The sequence below is a fragment of the Sceloporus occidentalis genome, unplaced genomic scaffold (assembly GCF_023333645.1).
Source record: "Sceloporus occidentalis isolate IW3139 unplaced genomic scaffold, rSceOcc1.0.p SCAF_36, whole genome shotgun sequence".
NCBI lineage: Eukaryota > Metazoa > Chordata > Lepidosauria > Squamata > Phrynosomatidae > Sceloporus > Sceloporus occidentalis.
This window is the reverse complement of record NW_028317016.1, coordinates 389,582-415,476: the sequence shown is the minus strand read 5'-3', so window position 1 is coordinate 415,476 and position 25,895 is coordinate 389,582. Positions and strand designations below refer to the sequence as shown.

The 25,895-nt window shown below is 38.8% G+C and overlaps 1 protein-coding gene across 4 annotated transcripts in view; it reads right to left on the bottom strand.

Annotated features, from left to right (window-relative positions):
* The window catches only part of LOC149297834 (calcium/calmodulin-dependent protein kinase type II subunit alpha-like), a 60,719-nt gene extending 46,216 nt beyond the window's left edge, over positions 1-14,503 (bottom strand). For all 4 annotated transcript variants that reach the window (XM_089488036.1, XM_089488038.1, XM_089488035.1 and 1 more), the window contains exons 1-2: positions 14,442-14,503; positions 7,650-7,744 (exon numbers count right to left, since the gene is read on the bottom strand). In XM_089488036.1, the coding sequence (XP_089344162.1) occupies positions 7,650-7,744; positions 14,442-14,503 (157 nt within the window). The remainder of the gene's footprint in view (positions 1-7,649; positions 7,745-14,441) is intronic.
* Positions 14,504-25,895: the final 11,392 nt, after the last annotated feature.

Here is a 25,895-nt window from a genome sequence, read left to right as displayed (position 1 = left end):
GGGATCACTTTTGTGGAACAATATTTTGAGATTTGTTAAAAAAAAAAAGTGAAGTGAAAAATTAAGTGAAACATTCTGTTAACAAAATATGTCTCTACGGTAAAATGGATTAAATGAGAAAGGCTGTAGCCACTGAGTAAAGCAAAGCTTTTATGGAGAAAGAAGGTTAAAGAGCGATGTGAGAGTGTTAGGGTTGCCAGATGAGTCACTCAAAATTGGGCACTTATGAGCTCTAAATGCCAGATAAATGTAATCCTAAAAATCCCAAAAATAAAATATTTTATTCATAGATTGTTTGAAATACATTTTTCACTAATTTGAAGACATATTTGGTACATCTAGCAAGTATGTACCAAATGTATTTAATTATTATTTAAACAATAATTACGTAGATTGTAAGCTATTAAATCCAGAAAACCGCCTTATTCACAACGTATACTGTGGGAGGTCACTACCTTGATGGTAGTGAAGGAATAACATGCAAACCTGGTTATCTTTGCACATATTTCAACCATCACTTTGGATTATCTAGGCACTCTCCAGGTTTGGCCCAGAGCTTCTATGGGAAGCCCTGCTTCCCCAGGTCTCTGGAGCAGTTTCGCTAATCTCTTGGCGGGGTGGTTGTGTGCGGCCATGTCCACTAACCACTCACTTTCTCCTGCTCCCCACTCGGTTCCCTTCCACCACAAGCTTTAAACTAGTTGGGGTTAGCCCCAACTGCACACACATCTAATCCTGCCTTCATGCAGAGTAGCCCATCCTGCACAATGTCGCATCCCCAGAAGAGAGGGAGAGCTCCAAGAAACTGGCCCGGGGAAGTTGGTAGCCACAGCAAAAAATCCTCTGAGAAACAATGCTGTAAAATGCAGTTGTTCTATGTATAACAAACTACAAACCATGCTACTTAGTCACCTATTTTGTAGCTTTTTTGTTTTATTTGTGCATTTGCACAAATCCTACTTGCATATTAGCACAGACGTTCTTATGGATTACCTACATTTGCCAAGAGATTATAGAAAAAAAAAAAATTAAATATATATGATCGGACATTCTGATTTACTTTGGTTTTATATTGATACTGCAATCTGATATTTCTTTTTAGTTTAGATTTTCGGTTAAAATATTGTGCTAGTTGTTGCACCTTCATACAGAATTATATTGTATTTAAATGTGTATAATCTGTCAAATTTAGAAATAAAAAAATAGATTTTAATAGCCTGATTTGTTTGCATTCTGTCTCTTCAAATCAATTGCTACTCCAGTTTTATCCGATGTGTCATGCTAGGCTGACGTATTAAAAGAGCCTTGTAAGAGATAATCACCAGAGGATTTATATCTCACAAAAATGTGAGCTCAGCAGGAAAAAACAGAAGCAAAAGGGACATGGGTCCATGATATTTTCTTCCAATATTCATGCTCAGTCTGCTCTTTTGTCCAAGCACTGTATGTTTTTGATTTTCTAATTGCATCTTTGGGGTTCATTCATAAAAGGGTGAGCTGCTTGGACAGTTTATAGGATTGTTGTGATTTCAACTCCTTGACGTCACTGTTCATTATAAAGAGCCAACAGTGGCAAGTTCTCCAGCAAAAAGGGCTGAGCTGGCCCTGTATATTGCATAGTTAACTCGGTGACGAGACCTTTACATCTACTGACTTAACTCTATATTATATGTGATGGGACGAATGGATACACCCTTCAAATCGTGCTTCATTCGGTATGAAACTTCAGCGATTAACCCCTTCAGCGCTAGACGAGACTAGTACTCGGGAGTCGAAGCAGGACAGCAATATAATGGAGCTGTGGCTACCCGGAGCGTAGCTATACAGTGTCATAGCAGCCCACCCCAATCATCATAAAAAAAAATGTTGAGGTAGAAAACAGGAAGACTTTATTGAAGAAAACATCTAGCCTTATGATTAACACTTTATGAGATAAGGACCATAATCACATCAACCAAACAATACCCTGTCCAGACAGACTGGAGCAACAATCCAACCACCAAACACAGTAACGGCTGCATAACCCCAAGTCACTGTTTTCGGGGTGATCCTGAGGGAACAACATCAACCCAGGGTATTGTTTGATAGCTTGGGGTCCCTAGATAATTCAGTGCAAAAAGTGGCATGATCTGTGGTCGGGACCCTGAGCGGCAGCTGTTTGAACATTCCTCAGGGCAGTCTGCAAGGCAACCGGGTGTAGGTAGCTCCCTTTCCCAATCACCCCTCAGTTGTATCCCACCACACATTTGGCTCTGGGGGGCCATGGGCATCTGAGATGTTTAGGGTTAAAGTCAGCAGGCACTCCTACGGATCCTAGCAGCTAAACAATTCCAGAGCATTACGACTAAGACCTGGTCAGGCACAGGGCAACGGAAACAGGGATTCAACGGGACTGTAAACATAAGGGTGTGATTATACTCGCCTGGAAAACGTGGAACAGGGGGAAAACAACTCCAAAACAGTCCTCTGTAGCCGTAGTTCCGTTTATAAGGCCAGTCAAGCTCTTCCTTTAGTAGAAGCCCACTGGGGTTGACCATTCATAATGTATAGTAAAGTCAATGAGTTGAAATATAACTCTCCCTTTAGTGAATAGACCCCTTTGTTTAAACTGCAAGGTTAGTATTATTTCGGCACACTCCCACCATAAGTAAAATACATGCACATATTAACATGTAAGTTCCCTTTAACAGCCACTCACTCTAACATCATACACTTACACATACTGTACATACACACACACACACGGTATCTGTTGGGAGCCTTGGTTACCAGTCATCTGGATGCCATGCACCCACAGCATCCACAGTAGCACATCCCTGATTCAGTGTCAGGTTCATATATACATTTCTGAAGTTGTTACATTGAATATTGGTTAATACAGAGAGATGTAAATATTTCTTAAGTAAAATTCTAAAAGGGAAGGGTTATGTCTGCACATATTGGCCTAAAATACATCCAACATTACATATATTCACAAATGAACACATGTGGATCTGGCAACATGTCTGTCCCTTTATTTTATAGACTTGTGATTTTAAATTAAAATTCTTTTTTGAGGACAAGATTGAAAATAATTGATCTGAAACATTGATATTATTATTATTATTACTTGTTTTTGTTCTGTGAACTGGCAAATTTCAGCAAGGTTTTAAGGTATTGCATTTTATTTATTTTTTCCTTGTATCCTTTTTTTGACACTGTGATAGGGTAATTTCATAAAGGAACAGCATGCAATGAAACAGTAGGGGTGATAGCAGAGAACAGCTGAACAATCAGAAACAATTGTATCCCTGAAGCACGTTAACTGCTCATTGGCAGGAGGTTTTAGTGGAACAATGGTTCAAATAGAGCAGTTTCTTAAAATCAATTTAAAAGAAAGGGGAAATTTCAAAGCCATAAAAAAATGCCTCTAATCGTATTTTTGGCTCATATTTCTGAGAGTACTGTAGATTATTACAGTCCCTCATTTAACCTGGAGGGACCTAGAGGTTGTTGTAAATTATGAATATTTATTGAACACAAAGTGGCCCAAACTTTTAATAGAAACCAATTGTGGGGATGTAAACAAAGGCTCGAGTCTGGGCCAGTTTGGAAGACGTGATGGCTCAAGCCTTGTTTGAGTGACTTTTCATTTGATATGATCAGTTTCATCTTTCATTAAGCATGGGGAGGTAAAAAATACAAACCTTTGTCAATTGAAGGTGAAGATTTGAATTAGATTTTTGTAAATATTGTTGCATATACCTTCTCGCTTATAAAGGTACCGTGAGTGTTAGAACCAAGCTTAAACTTGGTTCTGCCCCAACTTGGTTCTGCCTTCCAAACGTATGGCTACAAATAATATAGTGAGATCTAAATTACCGTATTGGCTGGGATATAGGCCGCACCCGAATATAGGCCGCACCCTAAAAGTTAGGTGCTTTTTTAAAGAAAAAAATTTCTTACACACTTAGTGGAACAGATATCTCCCCCCTGAGATATGCACTCTGCCCCTGAGATGTGCCCCCCCCGAGATATGCTGCCACTCTATCCCCCCCTGAGATATGCTGCCACTCTGCCCCCAGAGGTCCCCCCCCCTAGACTTACCGGTGCAGACTCCCCGGGATCTTGCAGGGCTGGCGGGGGACAGCTACGCAGTACGCGTATTCAACTTCCGGTGCTGGCACTTCCGCCGTGGGAAGTGCCGGCAAGGAAGATTGTTAGCGTACATCACGCAGACGTTCACCGGCTGCGGCGATGCAAGCGTTAACAACCTTTCGCTGCTGGCACGTCTGCACGATGTGCTTTAATAATCTCCCTTGCCGGGACTCCCCCCGTGGGAATTCCTGGCAAGGGAGATTGTTAAAGCACATTGTGCAGATGTGCCGGCAGCGGTGGCTGTTTACTCACATTGCCGCTGCCGGTGAATGTCTGCGCGATGTGCTTAGACAATCTCCCGTGCCGGCACTCCCCCCGTGGAAAGTGCCGGGAGGGGAGGCTGTATACAGGTATACAGGTATGCCGTATCGGAGAGTAGGATACAGGTCCCCTGCACCGCTGCGGAGGATCTGTATCCTAACCCTGCTGCCTGGCCGGCGCCCGGAACTGCATGTCCTGGGCGTCGGGCGCTAGACCCCAAATATAGGCCGCACCCCCACTTTAAAGACTTAAAGTGGGGGGAAAAAGTGCGGCCTATATTCGAGCCAATACGGTAAGTAAAAACCACATGGGGTGAAAATTCTGTTTGTAAGTTTTTTGTTAACACTTGGACTTTACGTATTCCGAATCCCAGATGAGAATGTGCCTGATTTTCTTCATCATGGAAAGCTAGCATCAAGAAGCTATACGTGGCTGCTGAAAGTTCTTGAGAAGGTTAGAGAAGGCAAATCTTCATCTTCCAATGTGCAAGCTGTCATATTTCCTGTCATTCTCAGGTTCCATGTGTCGGGAATCAGGAGTCATTGTTACACCTACACTGACAGGTTTGATCAGTTCTGCCTTTTTATTTCCCCAAGGGCTGCCTTCTGCCGTTAACTCGCCAATAGCTTTGAAATTAGTGAAGCTGCTTCTTCCCTGCTGTGAACATGTACATGAGGGGGGTGAAGGGAGGAACTTCATAGTATAACAGCTGGGTCTTTTTTCACAGTTTATGCAATCTCTTTACCCTCTTATCATCACCAAGATTTTAAATAACTGCTCTCTTCTTTGTTAAGAATTGTTACCCATCTATTCAGTACGTAGTGTCAGATGATTGAGAAAATGCAGGGGGGAAATAATGTTTTTAGAGATATGGAAACCTAACCCATCTAGATATGATGTTGATAACGGTACTAATCTCTGGATAACATTTACATATTACATATTACATTTAAGCTATTAATAGCATATGATAAACTCATAAATAAAAGAGATGGACTTTAAGGTCTAAAAACCCAAAGCGGTTCCAAAATGTTTATTTTTCATTTTTAGCAATTATTGTATAAAAAAAACCAGTGGCGTATTCTGGCATTGGCCGACTAGGGACAGGAACCAGACTGACACAAAAGATCTAAAATGAAAAAATCCTTTCTAGAAAAAAAATTTAATATAAAATCGTAGTCAGATAAACAAACCGGCATCAGGAACCAGAATGGATCGCCAGACGAGCCGGAGTCAGGAATATAGAAGTCAGCGGTATCAGGAATCAGGATGCGGAAGGGAAGTCACACGAAGCCAGGGTATACACAGGAAAATCAGGAACACGTGAACACACTTGGTAGCCATTTTGGAACACAAGGGCAATGGAATCCTGCAGGCTTATATAGCCCAGAGCAAGGCGGAGTTTTAAAGAACCGCCCACAGCACACAGTGAAAAGGAATTGAGCTCACAAAAGTGGAGAAATCTCAAGTGTGGCTGTCTAGGGGGTGACAGTCTATAGAATGCATTAAAAGGCACTGTGTGCCTTCAGGACATGAAGCGTTGGGTTATGAAGTCATATGCCTACATTCTACAGTAAGGACAGTGACCACAGAGGGGCAGCTGTGTGCGCCGCCCTGGGTCAGGCCTAGGATAGGTAAACATGCAGCTGAAATACATTGGATCTATATGTCCACTAGTATTCTCAGAAGTGCATCTTCTTAGTATATACTAGTAGGGTAATAACACTTAAAACAAATTATGGGAACATCATCTAATATCTTCTCTCGAACATCTATTACAGGCTACCACCTCTGCTCATGACAGCTCTGCTATCCTCATTCTATTCTCCCAGTTCTTTTCTCCTGGATATCAGCTTTTATGATGCTCCCCGTCACTTCCTTTGAATGTCCAATCTTCTCTTGGTGACTCACCTACCTTCTGTCTCCAGCTCATTACTCTTCTCTATACTTGCCTCTCTATTAATGTCTTCTCCCTTTGTTTTATTTGCTTCCAGAGACTACTGACTCCTGACTTTTCACCGGCATCTCTTCTGACTTCTATCACTTTTGCCGACACTTTTTCACTATTCTGTCTCTGGTTTTGATTCTATTGCAATGATTTTTGGTGCAATACGTTGTGAAAGATTGTGTGCTGCCTTTCCAAAAGGTCATCTGCCTACGTATACCCTCGGCCTCCGCAGGGAAACTATCAATAGTCTTAAAGTACATGCAATATATCTGTCCATCAGAAAAAAATAAACGTATTACGGTAACTAACAAACATTGCAGACTGGGATCCATTACTTGGTTTCACAGATGTACCTAAGATTTTTCCATGCATTATATTTCATGAGATTTTGAACATCTGCCTTGCTTTGGGGGAATTAAACATATCCTTGTTCAATATCTTGCATTGCCATAACTGTGTGATGAATTTGTCCGCAGAGCACTTTGGAAGCATTAAGCTTATCTCTGATCGCAGCCACACAAGGCAATTTTTCATATAGTATTTTACTTTTTTATTTCAGATACACACAAATAGACTAGAACATTGGACTTTTCTACAGTGAAGTAAGTCCATCTTCCAAATGCAGCTAACATATCAATTTAAAATTAATGTGTTTTGAAAACCAGGGGCCATTCCAGAAATATGTGTACCAAAAAAAACAATTAACAGGCCAACAATTTTTGGCCAGTGTGTCTTAATCAGAAATGTCTAATGACAATAAAAGGACTGCATCCATTTGAGGATGAGATGCAGACAAATAGTTCTGATTACCTCTGGCCTATATGATCAGGAGAAATAATAAAGTTTATTTCAATGAAAGCTTCTTGGAGTCTAAGGCTTTGATATTAAGATTTAAGTTGGACAAGCATACTCTTAAAATGAAGACCTAGAAGTGAAACTCTTTTCAAAGGACTATTATTGTGACGACTGTGACCTATCGATTAGACCCATATTTCAACTATCCAAACTAAGACTGAAAGTCTCTAATCTCCTACAAAGACCTAAATTTAAGAGATGATCCAGAAATTATTTTCCTGCCTATTACATCCATATCTACCATATCTTTGACCTTGTGTAATTAAAGAAAACGCCTTTTCTCTAATATTTTCTTTCTTATATAACCTCTTACCCATTTCACACTCTTCATTTTAATTTGATCCCATTGATAACATCTAGATTTATTCATGATGGCCAACAGTATGAAGATTGAAAATATTTGTCTGTTACAGCAAGGCAAAAAGAATGCTTTATATTCCACACTCACCTCGAGCTGAAAGCTTCTTGGTGTTAATAATTTTTGCTGCATATTCCTGGCCCGATAAAACTTTCACACACCTACGGACGATGGAGAAAGCGCCCCTAGAAAAAAGGTAAAAAAAATGTAAAAGTGTTTTTTTTATTTTATTTAACCTGTAAAACCTTTTTTTTACTGAAATGGTTAAAAATACATATTTAAATGTACTGTCCTAATACAAAGTATATGTGTGATATAATATATAATATTATATTAATATAATGATGGACTTACACCACAGCATAGAAACATAGAAGTGTGTAATTTCACAGCTTGTAAGAACCATTTACACACAAAAATGGAAAGAAAAGCATAAAGTAAAGTGAAAGAGAAATCAATGTTGAGATCGCTCAATACAAAGGACTTTGTGAAGAGCCCCAATGCATCAGCAAAACTGATATGAATCAGGACAATGGGAAGACGATGTATTATCAAATAAGGTAAACTATTCAGTGCTGAAGCAAAAAAATACCAGAAGACCTATACTGAACTTGTATGGTGAGGTGCTGTATATTACTCAATGATGCTTGATTTAATTTACAGGTTTAGTTTTTTTTCTGGAAATTGGCTAACTTATCTATAAAACAGTACAATGGGTTATTATGCTTCACTATTCCATGTTGTTTTTTTACGTTACTGCTGCAAAAATAGATTTTATATGCAAAAATATTAACATCTTGTTTTGCTCTTGGCTATTTTTGCAATATTGGCTTGTTCATAAAAATCCAGACACTTAGAATCAAAACAGCATTTTTTGAATATTTTCCTTGCCTGTTTTCTTCTTCGCAATAACATTTTTCCAAAAATGTTGTCTTTGCCTGTCCCCTTTTATCTTTTACCTGAGTGCTTTAAGTAGATTACCATAGAGAATACTAATGTAGGATGTAAGATAAAGATCTTTTGAGGCTACCAATGGTGCCACACAAAATCATAATGCAGCCCACCTATGTTGTCAATATAAGGTTAACATATAGTTGGCAAGGGTCCTGACTTTATTGAGATCTGTAGGCTTGGTGGATGTGTTGACCAATGCCCTGGACCATCCTGATGACTGTTTCAGCTGTGAACCAGCTCCAAAACAGTTATTGTCCATATATCAGAAAACAGACAGGAGGGCTCATATTTACACAACCAGCATGTAACATAGATGAAGTGTTATGAATACCCTGTTTCGTTCTCAGTACAATCTTCATATAACAGCTACCTCTGCTAAATCATCTGCAATAGTAACTCCCAAGTCTCTTTCATCTGGTGCCATTGTCAATGAAGTACCCTTAAGTCAGTTTACTGGCTGTGTATGTAGTTATGCCGAGCTAACACAGTTTTAATGTATTTCCATAACTATATAAAGGATAGAATATTACCAAGAGGAAAACGGCTGGCGCCTATCATACTTCACAGATAACACATTATACCAGATTTAGAGCACCGGACCCCTAAAGAATATTATTCTCTCAAAGTGTAAAATATGGAGTATGGCTTCTGGGAATAAAATGATGTAGCACGTGTCAAGCATTGAGCATACCTATACGAATACTTCTAGGGGTAAGAGAAATGCATTGAAGATTAATTAAAAAACAACGTAAACTCTTAAATTTAATTTTAAGCGTAGTCAGTATGTTATAAGGGTACTGATTATATTTCCAGGGCCAGACTGGCACTTTTTAAGTCTAACCACTGCCTGATAATGTACGAATGGCTAACAGCTTAATATGGGCAGCCGCATTCTACGTTTTTACCCACCTAGCGTTTGCCCAGTGTGCCAGATGGCCAGTGCGGGTCTGTCTGTTTCCCAAAGTCTGCAGTCATGCCTGCTCTCTCTGTCTCTAAACAAATAATATATAGTATACACTATTTGACCATTAATTATAAATGCTTATGTTTTGGAATGGGGTGTCCAACAAAGCTCATACAGGTATGATGGTCAGGTGTTCACATTCTTTCGGTCATACAGTGTATGAATGATCTGATTCTTGGGGAAAAAAGTGTTTTACAATTTGAAACGTTACCTTGGTAACTATGAAAGGAATAAAAAGAACCCTCTTGAACACATTTACATATTTTTTAGCTTTCTACACCTCTGCAGAGAATTATCATTTTCTGTTGCGCCTTCCGAAAGGTTTTGCAATTTATGCCATGTAATGTGATGGAAGAGTTATTATAAAGCTTAAATGGTCAGAATAATGTGTTCAGGGAGCAATATGAAAAGCTTAGTCCTAGTACCTTGTGAATTAGGTTCTAATGAGCTGTCTGACCCACCGTAGGGAGCCAAATCTAAATGCAAAAGGAGGTGGGGTGGTTGCCAGCATTTAGAACAGTCTCAATTTAGCAAAATGAACTACCTCAAGGGTCAGATTTTGAGGCTATTATCACTTGTATGTAGGTGTGTTAATCACTGATCAGTTGCTTGACTTAATCTATATGTTTTTAATAAGGAATAATTTTAAAATTAGGCACATTCAAGGACAGGGCTATCCCCAAAGTATGTTTATTAAATGGCAAGTATTCAAATATGCCACTGTTTTGGCACTTACAAATGCTTGTTATAATAGCTCATTATATTAATTTAAAGGAGGGAGGCAGTCTGTGTTAAACTTTCTTACGGAAGCGAGTGCATTATGCACCAGTCAGGACTTTGCTCACTAAACACTGAATTGTATTGGGACACCTGACCGTTACACCAACAGGGATTTTTATGACAAGCTCCATTCCAGCTCATCCAAAAGGTGTTTGATGGAGTTGAGGTTAGGGCTCTGTGTGGGCCGGTCAAGTTGCTCCACAGCAAACCCATCCAACCATGTCTTTATGGACCTTGCTTTGTGCACTGGGACAATGATGGAATAGAAAAGGGCCTTCCCCTAAGTGTTCCCACAAAGTTGGAAGAATAGCATTGCCCAAAATATCTTGGACTGCTGAAGAGGAATTCCAAAACATTTTAGACAAGACATAAAGACATGGTTGGGTATCCCAATACTTTTGTCCATATAGTGTATGTGAGTTGCAGAAATGTAAAAAGTAATCTCACCAGTGCTAGAATTTTCCTTTTTAGCAGAGGAAAAAACAAAGCTGGCCCCAATGTTTAATCTTATTTTGGGCAAGCTTCACCAAGTTATGTCAAAGTTGATTTATGGAGCACCAGCTGATCCCATAAATCCATTACCATATGGAAGAGCATTGACCACTTTACACCACCAATTGTATCAAAATATAAGCCTCATTTGGCCTCCATTGGTGGGAACGAATACACCAGGTAATAATTGTTATAGTTATTTACAGCTGCTTTGTTGTAGAGAAGGGTAGGTTGGCTGAGGTTTTTTCTCATGTTCAACATATGGTTCTACCAAGTGTCTTTAAGGACTTTCTTTGTGTTTTGGGCCAGCTCAGTTCTCAAAAGGTCTAGCTCAATGTCACCCAGCTCTATAATGTTCTGTGATATGTATAGGGGTGGGTTCAGATGACTTGGCTATAGCATAAGCTCTAAACCACGTTATTCTATCATGCAATGCAACCCCCCCCCAAAAAAAAAACCATAGAGGTTGTAGACAAGTGTAACGTTCTGGCCAGAGAGAGTGAGAGCTCCAAAGAGACAGGACACTTGGAAGGTATGAATTCTGGCATAGTAGTAAACTATATTTATCAAGCTGACTTCTTCACACCTCCTGGCACCAATTTTTTTTTATAATCCACTAATTTGGAAGGTAATTTTTTTTTGTGTTAAAACTATAGGCATAGAATACTCAAATCCAGTAATATAAGATTTCAGTATGTTTTATTGTTGGGTGGGAGAGGTGGAAGATACCAGCTCAGAACAAAAGAACATTTTAAAACTTCAAAAGTTAGGAATTATCTGAACCTGGGTGTATGAGCTTGCAATTTTTTATTTTATTATTATTTATTGATCATCAATATAGTGCCATGCTGATGTAATGGGCATCTACGGAAGCAAAACAGATGGTCTCCTAATTATTTAGTAAATATATATACCCACACAATTAAGAAATTGCCTGAATAGACATGATAGCATTTATGTTAAAATAGGAATACCATTAGGAATCGTGTAGCAACCAGTGTAAGTCTTCTCAGTGGGATAATTATATTGGTTGCTAAGGTTTTGATAACACTTTGGAACTTTTTTTTTACAAAACCCCCCCAATGTGATTGAGACGATATTCCATAGTTTAAAGTCAATGCTCAAATTAACTGATGTAAACTCAGCTTTATATAAAAGCTAATTGAAACTGCAAATTGAGAATTGGCTTTTTCTTTAAAGTTAATGCATGTTTTACCGAGATGGAGCGCCGACTCTAATAATAATAATGATACAGAGAATATCACACATAACAGCCATTGAAAGCAATTTAAAAAAATATTGCTGTAAGGATGGAGTTCCGATAAGCCAGTAGCTTTTTAAATGCCACTAGACATTTCAATAGTAATAAAGCTGCAACTGACATTTTGGGTCCATAACACCGGCAGCATCTATATTAAATCCATCCACCCCCACAATGCATGGTCTATAGTCCATCTGAAGCACAATGTATTGTAGGACTGGTGCAAGCCTTATTCATGACCCTTCTGACATGGCTTTAACCGTGAGTTGCCCACATATCTGGCACTGAAGGTGTTATAAAAGCCATTGATGGATGTCGTCCACCTACACAAAACTATTTTCCCAAGAAAGGCTATTAATTTCGCCAGATGCAATATGTACCTTATTTATGTCCCATGCTCTTGAGCTATAAATCTTAAAGGGCTAATCACATTGCAATGCCACAGATATCTAAGAATGAGATAAAATACAGTACTCTGATCCTATGGGCACTTTTTTCTATATCTTTAAGTAATTAACATTGGATCAACAACCAACTATGAAAATCTCTAAGCTTGCACGCAACAACATATGGAATGTACTCCCAATGGCCGATCAAAAGCTGACTTCCGAAGCCACGCTCTTGAAACCTTGCAACTCAAAATTTCAATTGCATACGCTGTGTAGACAAAGCATCATCTAGATGTTATTCTTATATAAAGTTACATATTTTTCCACTATTACTAGTGCATGTATGAAAGAGCTTTAAATAAGGAATGACAGTTTTTTAAATATCTCTGATGAATTAAAATCCAGTTGCATTGATTGAGGAGGGGGAAAGCTTTAACCTTTAGATGCTATTTTTCTCCTTTTTTTCTTAACCTGGTTAAGATAAAAAAAAAACTGCAGATGATTTATGAAACAGGTATGGGTATGTTGTATGCCACAGTAAAGTACCATTCAGATGCCCTTTAAAGCTCTGGGGGCAGTTGTAGAGAGCGGCTAGGGGTCTCCCATTAAAGCTCTTGGTGCTGGATTTCATCACACACACTGCAGTGGTCCTGGCGGTTGGGGGTGCATCCACTGCACTGGGAGGGGGGTCTATCAAACACACTTTTTCTCTGTGTTCGCCTACCTTTTTTTTGAAATGTGCATTAACCTTTTCAAAGCCAGACAGGTATGTGCAGTAGATTGTACACCCCACAAATTTGTTTCAACTGCATTTGTTGCACAATTGTAATGTAATACAAACAATATACAGAATCATATAGCATTTTATATATATATATATATATATATATATATATATATATATATATATATATATATATAGGACCTCAACGACCATAATAGAAAACACATTATGGGCAAATTATCAGATAGCACAGTGCTTTTAAATTAAATTATGTACCATTATTATCATGTTCCTTTTATCCTCATATATTTTTTTCTCTCCTAGAGACTTAAATGATTTCCACACCCCTTATTGATACACATTGCTAAGCGTATGCACTACACTTAACACTGCAGTTCACACGTTGCCTACAATGTGAGCTTTCTTGATTTGGAGAAATGATGCTGCTCTATTACATATGCCGCCAGAAATATATGTCCATTCTCAGCGCTGTATATTTTATTTGGGAAAACGTAATCACTGTGCCTTAAAAACCAACACTAATGTCTTGGCTGGCTGCCAGCTGGAAGAGTTATTGTGTCCTTGATTCTTGTAAAGTGAGCTAGTTCCCAGTATACCATACCATATGTCACTAACAATTTGCTAAAACGAATCTTGAAAAGTTGACTCTAGCTGCTATTAGCAGATACAATTCACGGAGGGTAATGGATTGCCTTAGAGTGTCTAAGCAGACCTGCAATGCATTCCTCCAGCAACAATAGGTTTGGATCAAAAGAGAGTTCACCCTCTTTTAACAAAGCACAGCCAACAGAGCATGTTATTGAGACTGAGAAACATGTTTTTAAAACCCCAAACTACCGATCGTTCTTTTCTTCTAAAGAAGATTCCAATTTACAATAGAAAAGGATGCAGCAATGACAAGGGGATTCTGTAGAGCAGTATCTAATGGAACCATCAAGCATTCCTCAAGTCTAGAAAGAAGGGGGCTCCAGAAATGTTTTAGTGGATTTAAACCCAATTTAAACCCTAGAAATTTCATACAATGCAAATGTTCTTTGAAAAGCATTCCTTAAAACAACTGAAATCGTGTAGTTCCATGTACATGATAAATAAATGGCAAAGTCGATATTGGCAACTGATCTATTTAAGAATCAGAAAAATAATTTGGTTTTACTAAGTGTTACCAAAATGTCCCATGCCTCTGTATTGGCTTGGGAACCACCAGCCCCAAATGCTTTTTCGTGCTCACCTCCTTGTAAACCCTGTGACATAACCCCAGCAACTTTTAATCCATTCTCGCAAGCCATGTTCAACTTACTTTCCTAGTTCTTCGAAGAGTTGGTATTCCTCACTGAAGCGAGTGCAGGTGATCGTAGCCATGCCTGGAATGACCCTCAATGTCTTGCAGTCGGATAGAGATGTCACAAGGCAATAGATGAAGTGGGTGCTTCTACCGGACGACTCTCTTTGTCCTGTTCCTCCTCTCTAAATACTAATAAATAAATGATCACCCCTTTAAATGCCTTTAAGCATTTCTCATTTCTGATTTTCAATCTACCTTTTCTTTTTCCAGTTTTCTTGGAGTCTGTATTTTACTGTTCTTCCCCTGTATTTATTTCACTCTCTGCATTAAATGCCTTCTTAAATATATATATTTATATTAATATATGTTCTGTTATCTCCGTTCTTCTGTCACCTTTTCAGTCCCTCTTATCTGCCTCTATTTTGCTTCCTCTCTGACTCTCTGTATCCCTCTCTCTCTCACCTCTATTTTGCTTTTTTCTTGTTCTGATGGTGCTCTGTGTTATCTTGAAGGTGAGGAAGGCAAGGTCTCTGACTGACAAGCCTGCGGATAAGCGTGAAGCCAGTCTGTCCTCCGAAACCTTACCAGCCGTCGTCAGCATCCAGATCTCCCAGGCAACCACCCTCTGAAACGCCCTAACTCTGTTGCCAGGACAACTACTTCCCAAACATCTGCCCTCCACACTGCTTTTCACTTTAAAGAAAATCTTAAATATAGGGGGTCCTCCATACAATAAGAAAAATGAATTACTGTAAAACTAAATAATATATCACAGATCTAACCGGATTATATATTGATGTGCAGCCTGATAGATCGCTATGGCAATGACAGCTAGATCATTGGTCCCTAGAAAGACAAGATGTTGTTACCATGGTGACTGGAACTGATACCCTACAATAGACATGTATAAATTGTTTCCCAGGAACATTCTTAAAGCAGTGTTAATGTTTCACAAGGCTCAATTTTATGCCCCAGAACAGCAGATAATTAAATCTTATTGTAGTCTTTAAACACACTTCAGTGATGTCCAATATTAATACCAATACATTTAAACCCGTGACTACTTAGATCTTAGAAAAAACACCCTGTAAAGAAAAAATAACCACTATTCTAAACATGAAAATAGAGAAATATTCTGATTTAGTTCTTTAAAAGCATGTAAATTCACAAGCAAGGAAAATATTTAAATACGGGAAAAAAAATCCTTTTTTTAGCTTTGAAATTCTAGTGTAAAGAGTTAATTTCGTGGTGCACATCGCATCTGCCCCCTCTGTTCTCATTTAAGATTTTCATAAGACACGCTAAGGTTCAGGGCATCATTTGTTCAAGGCACAATCTGAGACTTGTGCTTATTTTATTTTTTTTTGGAAAAAAACTAAACACTTAGCATCAACATCTTTTTTTAATTTCCTATGTATTCATATGTTCATATTAAGATACTAAATCAGTGCAAATGGTAAATAAGCACAGATACTTTTTGCAATTATTTCTTTTGCCCATTTTTTTTTGTACTTTACATGAACTTGTATAACATAAAAAATAATTATGTGTTGCATTCAATGTGTTAATTCAATATATATTATCTGCACAACGGAAAGAAGTTAGCGGATTAGAAGGAACATCAGTATAAATGAATAAAAATCTGCAAAAGTTAGAACTTGCATTTTCAGCATCATTTACAGAGGTTGCTAATTTCCAGCAGCCCCTATTCTGCATGTTTCACCCTCAAACAAGGTTTTTCCAGCAGTGGGCCAAATCTACTTTTTTCTTTTTATAAAACGTGTGTTTATTTTATTAAGAAATAGATAAATAACCATTTCTTGTGAACAAGAAGCAAGTGTCATCTACAGTAAAACAAGGAGAGAAAGAAAAGAGAAAATGAAGGACGAGAAAGAAAGAAAATATTGTTAAATGATTTTTGTATTAAGCCAGATATTGCAATAAAGATCAATGTTCAGCTAATTACATCAAAGTGGAGACCCCCACACTCTGTATAATTCTGAGGTATACCCCGAAAAACATAAGGAAATACAACAGTACAATCATATTAATAAGTTCAGTTACAACAAGGATCTCAGGTCAGCATACATCACGAAAGTGGGCCAGCAGAACCATCTTGTTTCATGTTGGACCCAGTTGCCCCAAGAGTTGAGTACTAAACCTTCCATATTTTTAATTAAATCAACAGCATGGTGGAGTGGAATTGTAGCCGGTGAATCTCACGGTGAGGAGTCACCCACTTATTATTCTGAAAACGTTATTCCAGAATGGGAGGTCCCCACTTGTCACGGGGAACCTCCAGCAATGACCCAAGACTGATGGGGAAAATCTGTGTAGATCAGCAGGAGTTCCATACCGCCTCATAAGGAGTTTATACAAGATCCTACTAGAAACTGAGTTTCGGGATCTTGTGCCTGCAGGTTGTCCCCAAAGCCGTAGTTAATAAGGGATTGAGCCAGAGAAGCTGATTATGATATGGATACACAAGAGAAGATGAGGCTGGAGGTCTTTTAATGTACACAGCTCCTCAAACAGCATGAGTTTCTGTGCAAGAACTTATTATAGGTAATGTTTGCAGCTTTTTTTATAAGGTAAATGTATTTCTCTTGCAACATGTCAACATAAGTAGTGGGAAGATACTCCAAGCCCTACTTTCCTGCACATAAATACGTACAGTTTCATATCATTCACCAGCCTCTGGGTAGTCTTCATACAGAAGGACATGAGAATTCTATGGTATTTTAGAGATGATAGTCTGTTACCATAGTAACAAGGGGTTTTAACAGCACTATGCCACAGAGTGATTTAAGATTATAAAACCTTGACGCCCTTCCACTATTCTCCAGTTCTCGATCAGAAACCTAAGATGCTTATATTCATACCTGGAGACTTTATGGCTCTGGGTACCCAAAGCCCCCCTTTCCGGGATCCGGGCAGGTCGGTGGGCGGACACGCCGTTGTTTAAGGGGGAAATGAGGGGAGTGGGGCATGTCAGAAAGCCGCTCCGGTGACCCTGAGTCTCTGGACAAAACTCAGAGAGTTCCCAGATATGGTAGTGCTGATTAAAGATAACCATACTTTCACAAAGCTAACAAAAGTCAGAAATTATGAAAACTGAGGGAAAAAGGTATAGTAAAATGTTCTCCTTATGCCTTTGAATGGATTGATTAATTATTAAATCATGAGATTTGTAATTTTGACCACTCACGTGGATAGACTTATATTTGTTATCTAAAATAAGCCCATTATCCTTAGACCTTTTTTGACCCAGTAGACAGATTACATAACATTATCTACCAACATATCAACACCAAATAATTTGCATTAAAAAATATGGAAATATGGACTGTGTGGTGACTTACAGTAGCACGAGTAATGCCTTCCTGTATGCCCAGTATGATCTATCACAATCTGTTTCTGGGAGACATTTAATGAAACATACACTTTCAGCAGGATCATTTGAGGACCTGACATCACAATTTTTTATACAAATAACGCATACCATTGTAATTCTTCTGAAAGTGGACCAACAATTTACACCCACTGACGTAACACGTTGCACGCATCATTGCGATGCTCAAGAGGTATACATAGGTGGAAGCTCAGATGCAGCATCAAGAACCAAATTCCATTGTTCTGACATGTTTAATTTTTATAATCTAGAGATACTTTACTGGTTAACAAGCCAAATCAATGCCCCGTATTGCATATTCCCATATTTTATCATATATTAGCACCATATTTTATCTACCTCCATCGGCATAAGGATAACAGATGCTCAATTGATATATGTTCCCTTATCGGCATAGTCACACCATGAAATAGAACAAACTCACAAAAAAGGAGATCACACTATGCTCTCACATAGATACATATAAAATATATACAACCTCACATAGAGATAGTGATCAGTGTGACCTTATTGAGACAAAATGCAGTATAATAGAAGTGGTAACAGGGGCTAAAGACCAAGGTTACAATACTTTACATTTTGTAACTATGCAGATAGGAACAACAACATAAATTGATAACGACATACTGTGGCCTAGGTCTAGTGCCACCGTTCTAGGGTGGGGGAAATGATCCCTGGTGCCCCGCTATTAAATGGAACGGTTACACATTTTATTCAAGGGTAGAGTGTGTGGTCGATGGGTTGCGGCTTCAGCCAGAACATGTCAATGAAGCCCTACTTTTATACATGCATGAAAAAAGGTCAGACACTTAGCTGTCATTTCGCCTACATGTGCGCAGTTCCAGTGCACGCCAGTTGTTCTTACCTTGTGGCTGTGGGTGAACCTGTAGGAACCGCCATCGGCATGTAGTTCAAAGAGTATGGCGCATGTGCACGATACTCAGCAACGCAATGCATGCCCTATATTTTAAAAGGAGAACACATGCCCAGTTTTATTTACTATGTGTGCATTTTGTTCTTAATCCTGCACCAGTTCCTTGCCTTGGCCATGAGTTTGTCTTATCCTGCTGTACCATTTCCCTTTGGATCCTGAACGTGTACCCCACCTCTGCCCATTTTCCCTGTGTTCCATAGTGTTTCTCTGTGCTTTGTTAATGAACATGTTTATGTAATCAAATGAAATAAACTTTGCTATATGGAAGAAACACAGTTTTAATGAAACAAGTCATTATATGTTTATGAGCTTGTTGCATGGAATGAAGCTGAAGGTAGTCACATAACTGAGTTGTGAAATCATTTGTTCCACTCATAAAACAAATTTCAGCAAATTATTGATTGTGTGAGTCTAGCAGTAAGTAAGTCTCCTAAGTGTTGTGACCCAAGCTAACATTGGAGGTTTATTCACTAAAAAAAGTTTACAGGAAAGTTAGTTTCATCTTACTTCTTCATGAAACATTATAAAGAACACGGCAGGAAGAGCTGGGTTGGCCATGTGTAATGTACTGTAGAACATCTACAGCAAACAACATAATGGCCCTGCCGATTGGACTATGCCATGCATTATTACCGTTATAAAATCACCTTCAAGATTTTTCAGTGAAATTTAGCTTATTTTATTCATAGGGCATTTTTAAAATATTTCCACAGCATACATAAATCTAAGCCTCTGTAACACATGGTCTAACATTGACCTTGTCTTCAACATGTATAGAAGAAGGGAACCTTAATCCCAGTGGAAATTCCCATTCCAAGGAAGAATATCCTTTTAGTTTTTACATTTAACTCTAGAACCTGGCAATTATGTACATGGATTATGATGTAAGGGTTGAGTGTTAAGACTTAAGACCCCAAGTTAATTGAAAAATCAAGCCTGAACCTCCAGACCAACATCTCATTTGATGTTTGCTTATATTCATGGACAATCTGACCTAGTGGGCAATTGCCACCCGGGCCAGTCCAAACTTCTTTAAACTTCTTTTTTGCTTTACCTGCTTATGATGGTTTCTTTTTGCATACAGTATATACATAAAATGCATTTTTTACATACTAAGATGATCTTTTGCATTCAGATGTTGACAAATGTTTTAATGAAATCATTGAAAATGTCATATGCTACTACTGATCATGTGGGATTAATATGCAATATATAATAACATCTGCTGAAATTGCATATCTTTAAATTATATAGACCGTTATATTACAGCTTAATTATTTACACAAGTGTGGGCTTTGTGTTCTAACCATAATGTTTCCTTATACGATTCTGCTCTACGTGTTCGTAATCGCTGACAGCAGTTCACGGTTTAATGAGGGGAGTTTTAATGTAACTTGTTTTTTTCATATATAATAAAGTAATACGCGTTTTACACACTGAGAATGTGTAGGAGTGGGAATCTATTATATCTGCCACACTGTGCAAGTTTTGCTATTGAAATTGCAAATGCATATGCCTTGAGACTCCAGTACACAATCCCAGTGGAAACGTCATGAATGTATTGGACAACACATAGAGGTTGCATTGTTCACTACTAAGGAATTTTGTTACAAAAAAGGACAAGAACTATAAAGAGTTGAGAAGCTTTAGTCCTAATGTAAGCTATTACTTTAGATGACAAGAATGTTGGGAATAGTTGCACATACTTTAGTGAAGATAACTGTGATGTCTCTGTCAGTAGGGCAGGGTCCCCCTATGGCAGGTGCAGCATGTACACTGCAACTAGGTGCTCAATTAGCAAGGGATCAGGCCAGGGAGATCATAACATCTCAATTCACTGTCCCACTTAAATTCAGGATTCTGTGAGGCCACAGCAGGTCCTCCATGGCAGATCAGAAGCCATGTGAGATCTACTGTGGCTTCTAAAAAGGAAGCAAATTGGGGGCATGTCAGCGGCTGGGACGACATGGCAGGGTTGATGAGCATAATGCAGGCCCCGAGGGGACATGGCAGGGCTGGTGGAGGCAATACATGCTCTAATAGGGGCATGGCAGGGGCTGGGGGACAAGGCATGGGCTGGGGGACAAGGCAGGGGCTGGTGGGGGCATGGCAGGGGCTGTTGGGGACATGGCAGGGGCTGGTGGGGACATGGCAGGGGCTGGTGGAGATATGCAACAATGGCTTATAGCAAGTACTTGACTGTATTTAAAAATAAATACTTTTGAAAGGATATTTAAATGTAAATGGGCTACTAATGTTTTTTTAGGTATAAGTATCATGTTTAGATATGATTCTTGTCCTAGGATTTTCTGGTGCAGTCCATATTTTAATAATAGGTCAGCTCATCCACCTCACCAGACATTCCACGTTTACAGTGATTGACGTCTTGATCTAGGTCTCATATCCTTTCCATTGTACACCCGGTCAGACTTCCACTGCTCTAAGGCACAAACGAAAATGTACATAACATCTGATTATGGCTAACCTAAAAATTATGATGTATTCTGTTCAACAACCGAATATAATTAAATAATAAGAAGGAGAATAAGGAATATGTTTATAAATAACTAAACAGGAGACCCCATACTACACACTGCGTTCATGTTCATCCCTTCATGTAATTAGACCTGCTGGGATTTGATCACACACGCACATGATATGACACACTTACCAATATAAATTATTATGACCTAATTCTCACATATATAAATCATACTTACCCTTCATAAAGTGCATTTCTTCACCAATCCTGTTGAATTTATTCAAGTTGTAACTTAGATAAATGTTTTTTAGTATAAGGAATCGATAGCCTGCCCCACAGCATAAATCAAATGTATTGATATAGTGACTGAAAGAAACACGTTCAGTGCAAGGAATTATTACGACAACCACAAAAAACGATTGTATCCTTAGCTTGTTGAAAATGGTGGAGGACATTCAAACTAGAGTTAGTCATTGTGTAGATGTTAAGGCTTTTGTCATATAGACACACGTGGCCCATAGCACAGTTCTATCCACCAAGAAAAGATCATGGGGCATGAAGATGGCCAACACTATTGGAGCGATTATCATGACAACAAACAGTGATGCTTAATGGTCCGAACGGCCACAAGACCCATCCATGCATATACTGGAGAGTAAACTCCTTCCAGTCCCCCTCATCTGGTGTCTTTGGTGTTTTGTGATCAGAGCTGGTAATCAACATTGACTGTGACATTGGCATTTCTTTTCTCTTTTTTACATTTTAAAGACAATGGTCTGAGTGCACATGGGATTACGATTAATGAAGTGATCTATGTCACTGTGTTGCTAGTAACCAAAATTCCTCATACTAGTGCAGCCAACTTGCATCTTCACCAGATGTTTCATTTTTAATTGGGGCTTTTTTATCTGTACATATTTTTATCGTTCCATTATTCCATTTGCATGCATGTTCATATCAAACTGTGGATTTTCATTTCCCTTATGCAAACACTTTATAATTTTAATTACAGCCATTTTCAACAATTACTGTATACATTGATAGTGCAAGTGCAATGCATTAAACATCTTTCTGATGTTCGTATAGTTAAATCACCACTTGGTTGATGAACGCAGATAAATGAACCAAACAAACAGAAATGAATATAGTGCACCTATATGGATAATTAAGCAGATGCGTACATGTTGTAAAGCTAATTAGGAAAGCATCCTCTAAGATTAAGCTACATACAATTACATTGGCAGGATGGGGGTTGTGTATGTGATAAAATGTAAAGGTATTCAATGTATAGGTGCATTCAAAGGTAATAACATTATAAAGCTTAAGGAAAATGTGAACAAATATCAAAGGGTAAACTGTACTAACATTAAACTCATTTATGTGCTAAAAGATTTCCCCCAATACATAATAAATTAATAAATAATAAATACTTTTGGATAGATATTCATACCCAAAAACATGTCACCTTTTCACAAACGCCTTCCTTTACCAGATGTAGAGCCACTTGACTCCATCCAGTCCATTTCATGGGTTGTTTGGCACTGTAGACTGCTAAAAAGACATTGGCACACTCCTAATGTCACAAGCGCAATACACCTGGCAGCAGCTGAGTGGAACAAAAAAAGGGCCTTTCTCCCCTTAAAATTACCTCTAAGAAGATATATCACGTTTGATTTAGCCTTTTTACAGTTCAGTGTACATAATCCCATGTAATGATGTTTAAAGATTAAAAGTAGCAACACATAGCACATATACCAGAAAAACTAATTATACATTAGACATGTGCAAATGGGCAAAACTTATTTGGAAATTTTGTTTTGCTTGCTCAGTTCAGATAAAAATCGTGGGGCATTTTTGATTCGGTGCCTTCATTCACTCACTCATTGTCAGGCTCATTATATTGCAGCCCTTAACTGGATGTTGGAGTCCAGAGCGCAGGAGTGTAAGAACGCAGTGATTTAAATAAACTTCACAAAGGACACAAGCAGAGTGTTTGGTTATAGGTTATATTACAAAAAGTAAAGCAAGGCATCTCACCAGAAGCAGCAGAGTAGGAGGCATATCATGCATATGAGGGTAGAAAAGTCCAGGCAAGTACTCAAAAGGGTCTGGGACAGGTAGCAAGCAAAAAAGGGGACATCCAGTAGGCAGTCCAGGTGAAAGCTGTAGGCAGGCAGGTAGGTAGGTCCAGCAGGCAGGCAGGCAGGCAGGCAGGCAGGCAGGTAGGTCCAACAGGCAGGTCCAGCGTCTGGCATGAACTATGGCTCCAAAGAACTTAATGAACTCACAACTCTGTTACAGGGAGGCAGGGATATAAAGCCTGTTCATTAGGTCAGGTGTGAGTCGTCTAGGCTTCAGGTGAGGGAGGCATGGTAATAGCAAAACCAAACAGCTGAACAGAAATACACAGCACATTAAATTATATACATAGCAAGATATGCATACATGGTGCAGGATGCCACAAAGAACAGGCAACAAGGCAAAGAACACAGGGGATGGTGTGAGGAGCTGAGATGTATAAGGGAAAGAGGGCAAAGGTACATAAAATACAGACAGAAATAAACAGGACAGCAAGCTGTGGAGAGGAGTTTAACTCCAGGCAGACCTCTTAAAGGGGCGGCCACGCCTGGCAGTTTCCAAGGCTGGGGCTGAACCCTGACACTCATTCATACTGTCACTCATTCTCACACATTCATTCTGGTTCACTCTCTTACACTTTCTAAAAGATTCCGCATCTTCTTGTGTTTTTTTATCTTCTTTCCTTTATCTTCACTCTTCACAGACATAACCTTTTGCTTTTGCTGACGTCCTCTCCCTTGATCAGAGAGAAGATGAAAGAGAGAAGATGGAGAACAAGAAGATGGTCAGCAGAAGTAGAAGTGGTTGGCCGAGAAGGTAGGGAACCAGAATGGGAGTGTTAGAGAGTGTGAGGGAAAGGGCCTACGAATTTAGGACGAAAATTTGGAGCGTTTTGCTTTGTTTACATCTGCTTCGTGAGAGGTCTGGCTTTGTACAAATCACCTAAATATGTGCCATACAGGCTGTGCCGAGCCGACACTACCTCTGCTGGGATCTGGTGTCATATCCTGGCACTCTGCAACATAGAATACAGCCAAGCTGCGGGCTAGTTCTGGCTAGTTCTATAATCTCCCCAGAAGAAACCCCTCAAATATTAACAAACAATCATATTTGAAGTGCTGCGTAAATTGTTGGCTCTATATAAATAAACAATAATAATAATATTTCCCAAACAACACAATGTTTATTTAAGTATTCTCCTGCTCGTTTTGTAGTGAACTTTCCATGCTGACTACTGACTACACCAGCCAGTTACCTGCTGTGGCTTTTCCCAAAGAAAAAAAATCTGCATTCATACTTACTGCTAAATGCTAGGTTGGGCCTGTAGTCAATGAAGAGGTTAAAAGAAAGATTGAAGGGAAAAAGAGGAGGAATTATGAAACAAGAAAAAGCATGAAGGTGGTATAAGAAAGACAGAGAAATGAAAAGGAGGGGGAGAAACATAGAGACAAGGTGGGGGAGGAGAGAGAAGGAGGACTGAACATTAACATTAAGTGCTTTTTATCTAATTGCACCATTTCCACTGTCAAAAAATACTTTTTTTTTACTGAATTCTTTCTGAGCCGCCAACATTGCAGCTAAAGCAAGACAAAGAGAAATAAAACATTGTCCTTGGAAAGCGATACAACCATTAAGAATGTAATACTCATCCACAGAGTAAGCACAGACGTAATCTTAACAAGAATTGGGGAGAAAATTGTTTTATCTTCATCCAAAGCTATAGTGTGCAAAGCATTGAATGCCCCAATAACAACTGGAATTTTTTTAATTCTGCTATATTGTTCCTACAAATGATTTAAAGGTTATTTAATAGCAAAGGACATCTGGAGTAATTAAATGGGTGTTTTGTATGCATGCTTTATTATTGAACACTTGTTCAATCATTATGTGATGTGAAGGCATCAACTGAGCTCGAAACCTCTTGGATGGCGTGGGGATTATTTTTATGTGACGGTCATTTCTTAATCCCAAATTCTATGTGCACATTTACAAGTACTTTTAAGAAGGTAGTAAAGTCTTTGTATAGGTTTCTGAAATAGTTCCGAATGCAGCAAATTCTAGAACGTTCTCAATGTGTCCCCAGTGTGAAAATGGGGAGACAACAGTTTGGCCCCTCTGAAGTTGAGAACCATTGTGTCTGATGTGAAGTTATCCCTAAACAAAGTTCCCTCTGTGTCTCAAAACACACTGACATAAAATGGTATACTATATTCAGGCAGTGGTGCACCACATGATATTAATAGCTGTGGAAAGGGTCATAGCCAGTTTCTTAACCTGTCATAATCAAACATTGTCCTCTCTACTAGCCCCAATATTAGCACTCCATTCCATTTAAAATAACTTACACGTACCTGAGATACATTTATAAATCCCAACCACATATTAGCAATGCAGCACGTAGCAGGCATGCATCTAAGGCCAGCAACTACTTTGGCAGAATGTATGTGACTTGTTCAGGGTAAATAAGAAGGCTAATACTGCGCGCCACACTGGGGTTTGTTTGCTATTTACAGGAGTGGGCATATGCCACAAGAGGCATTCTTAAGAAGTACTCCAATTGAG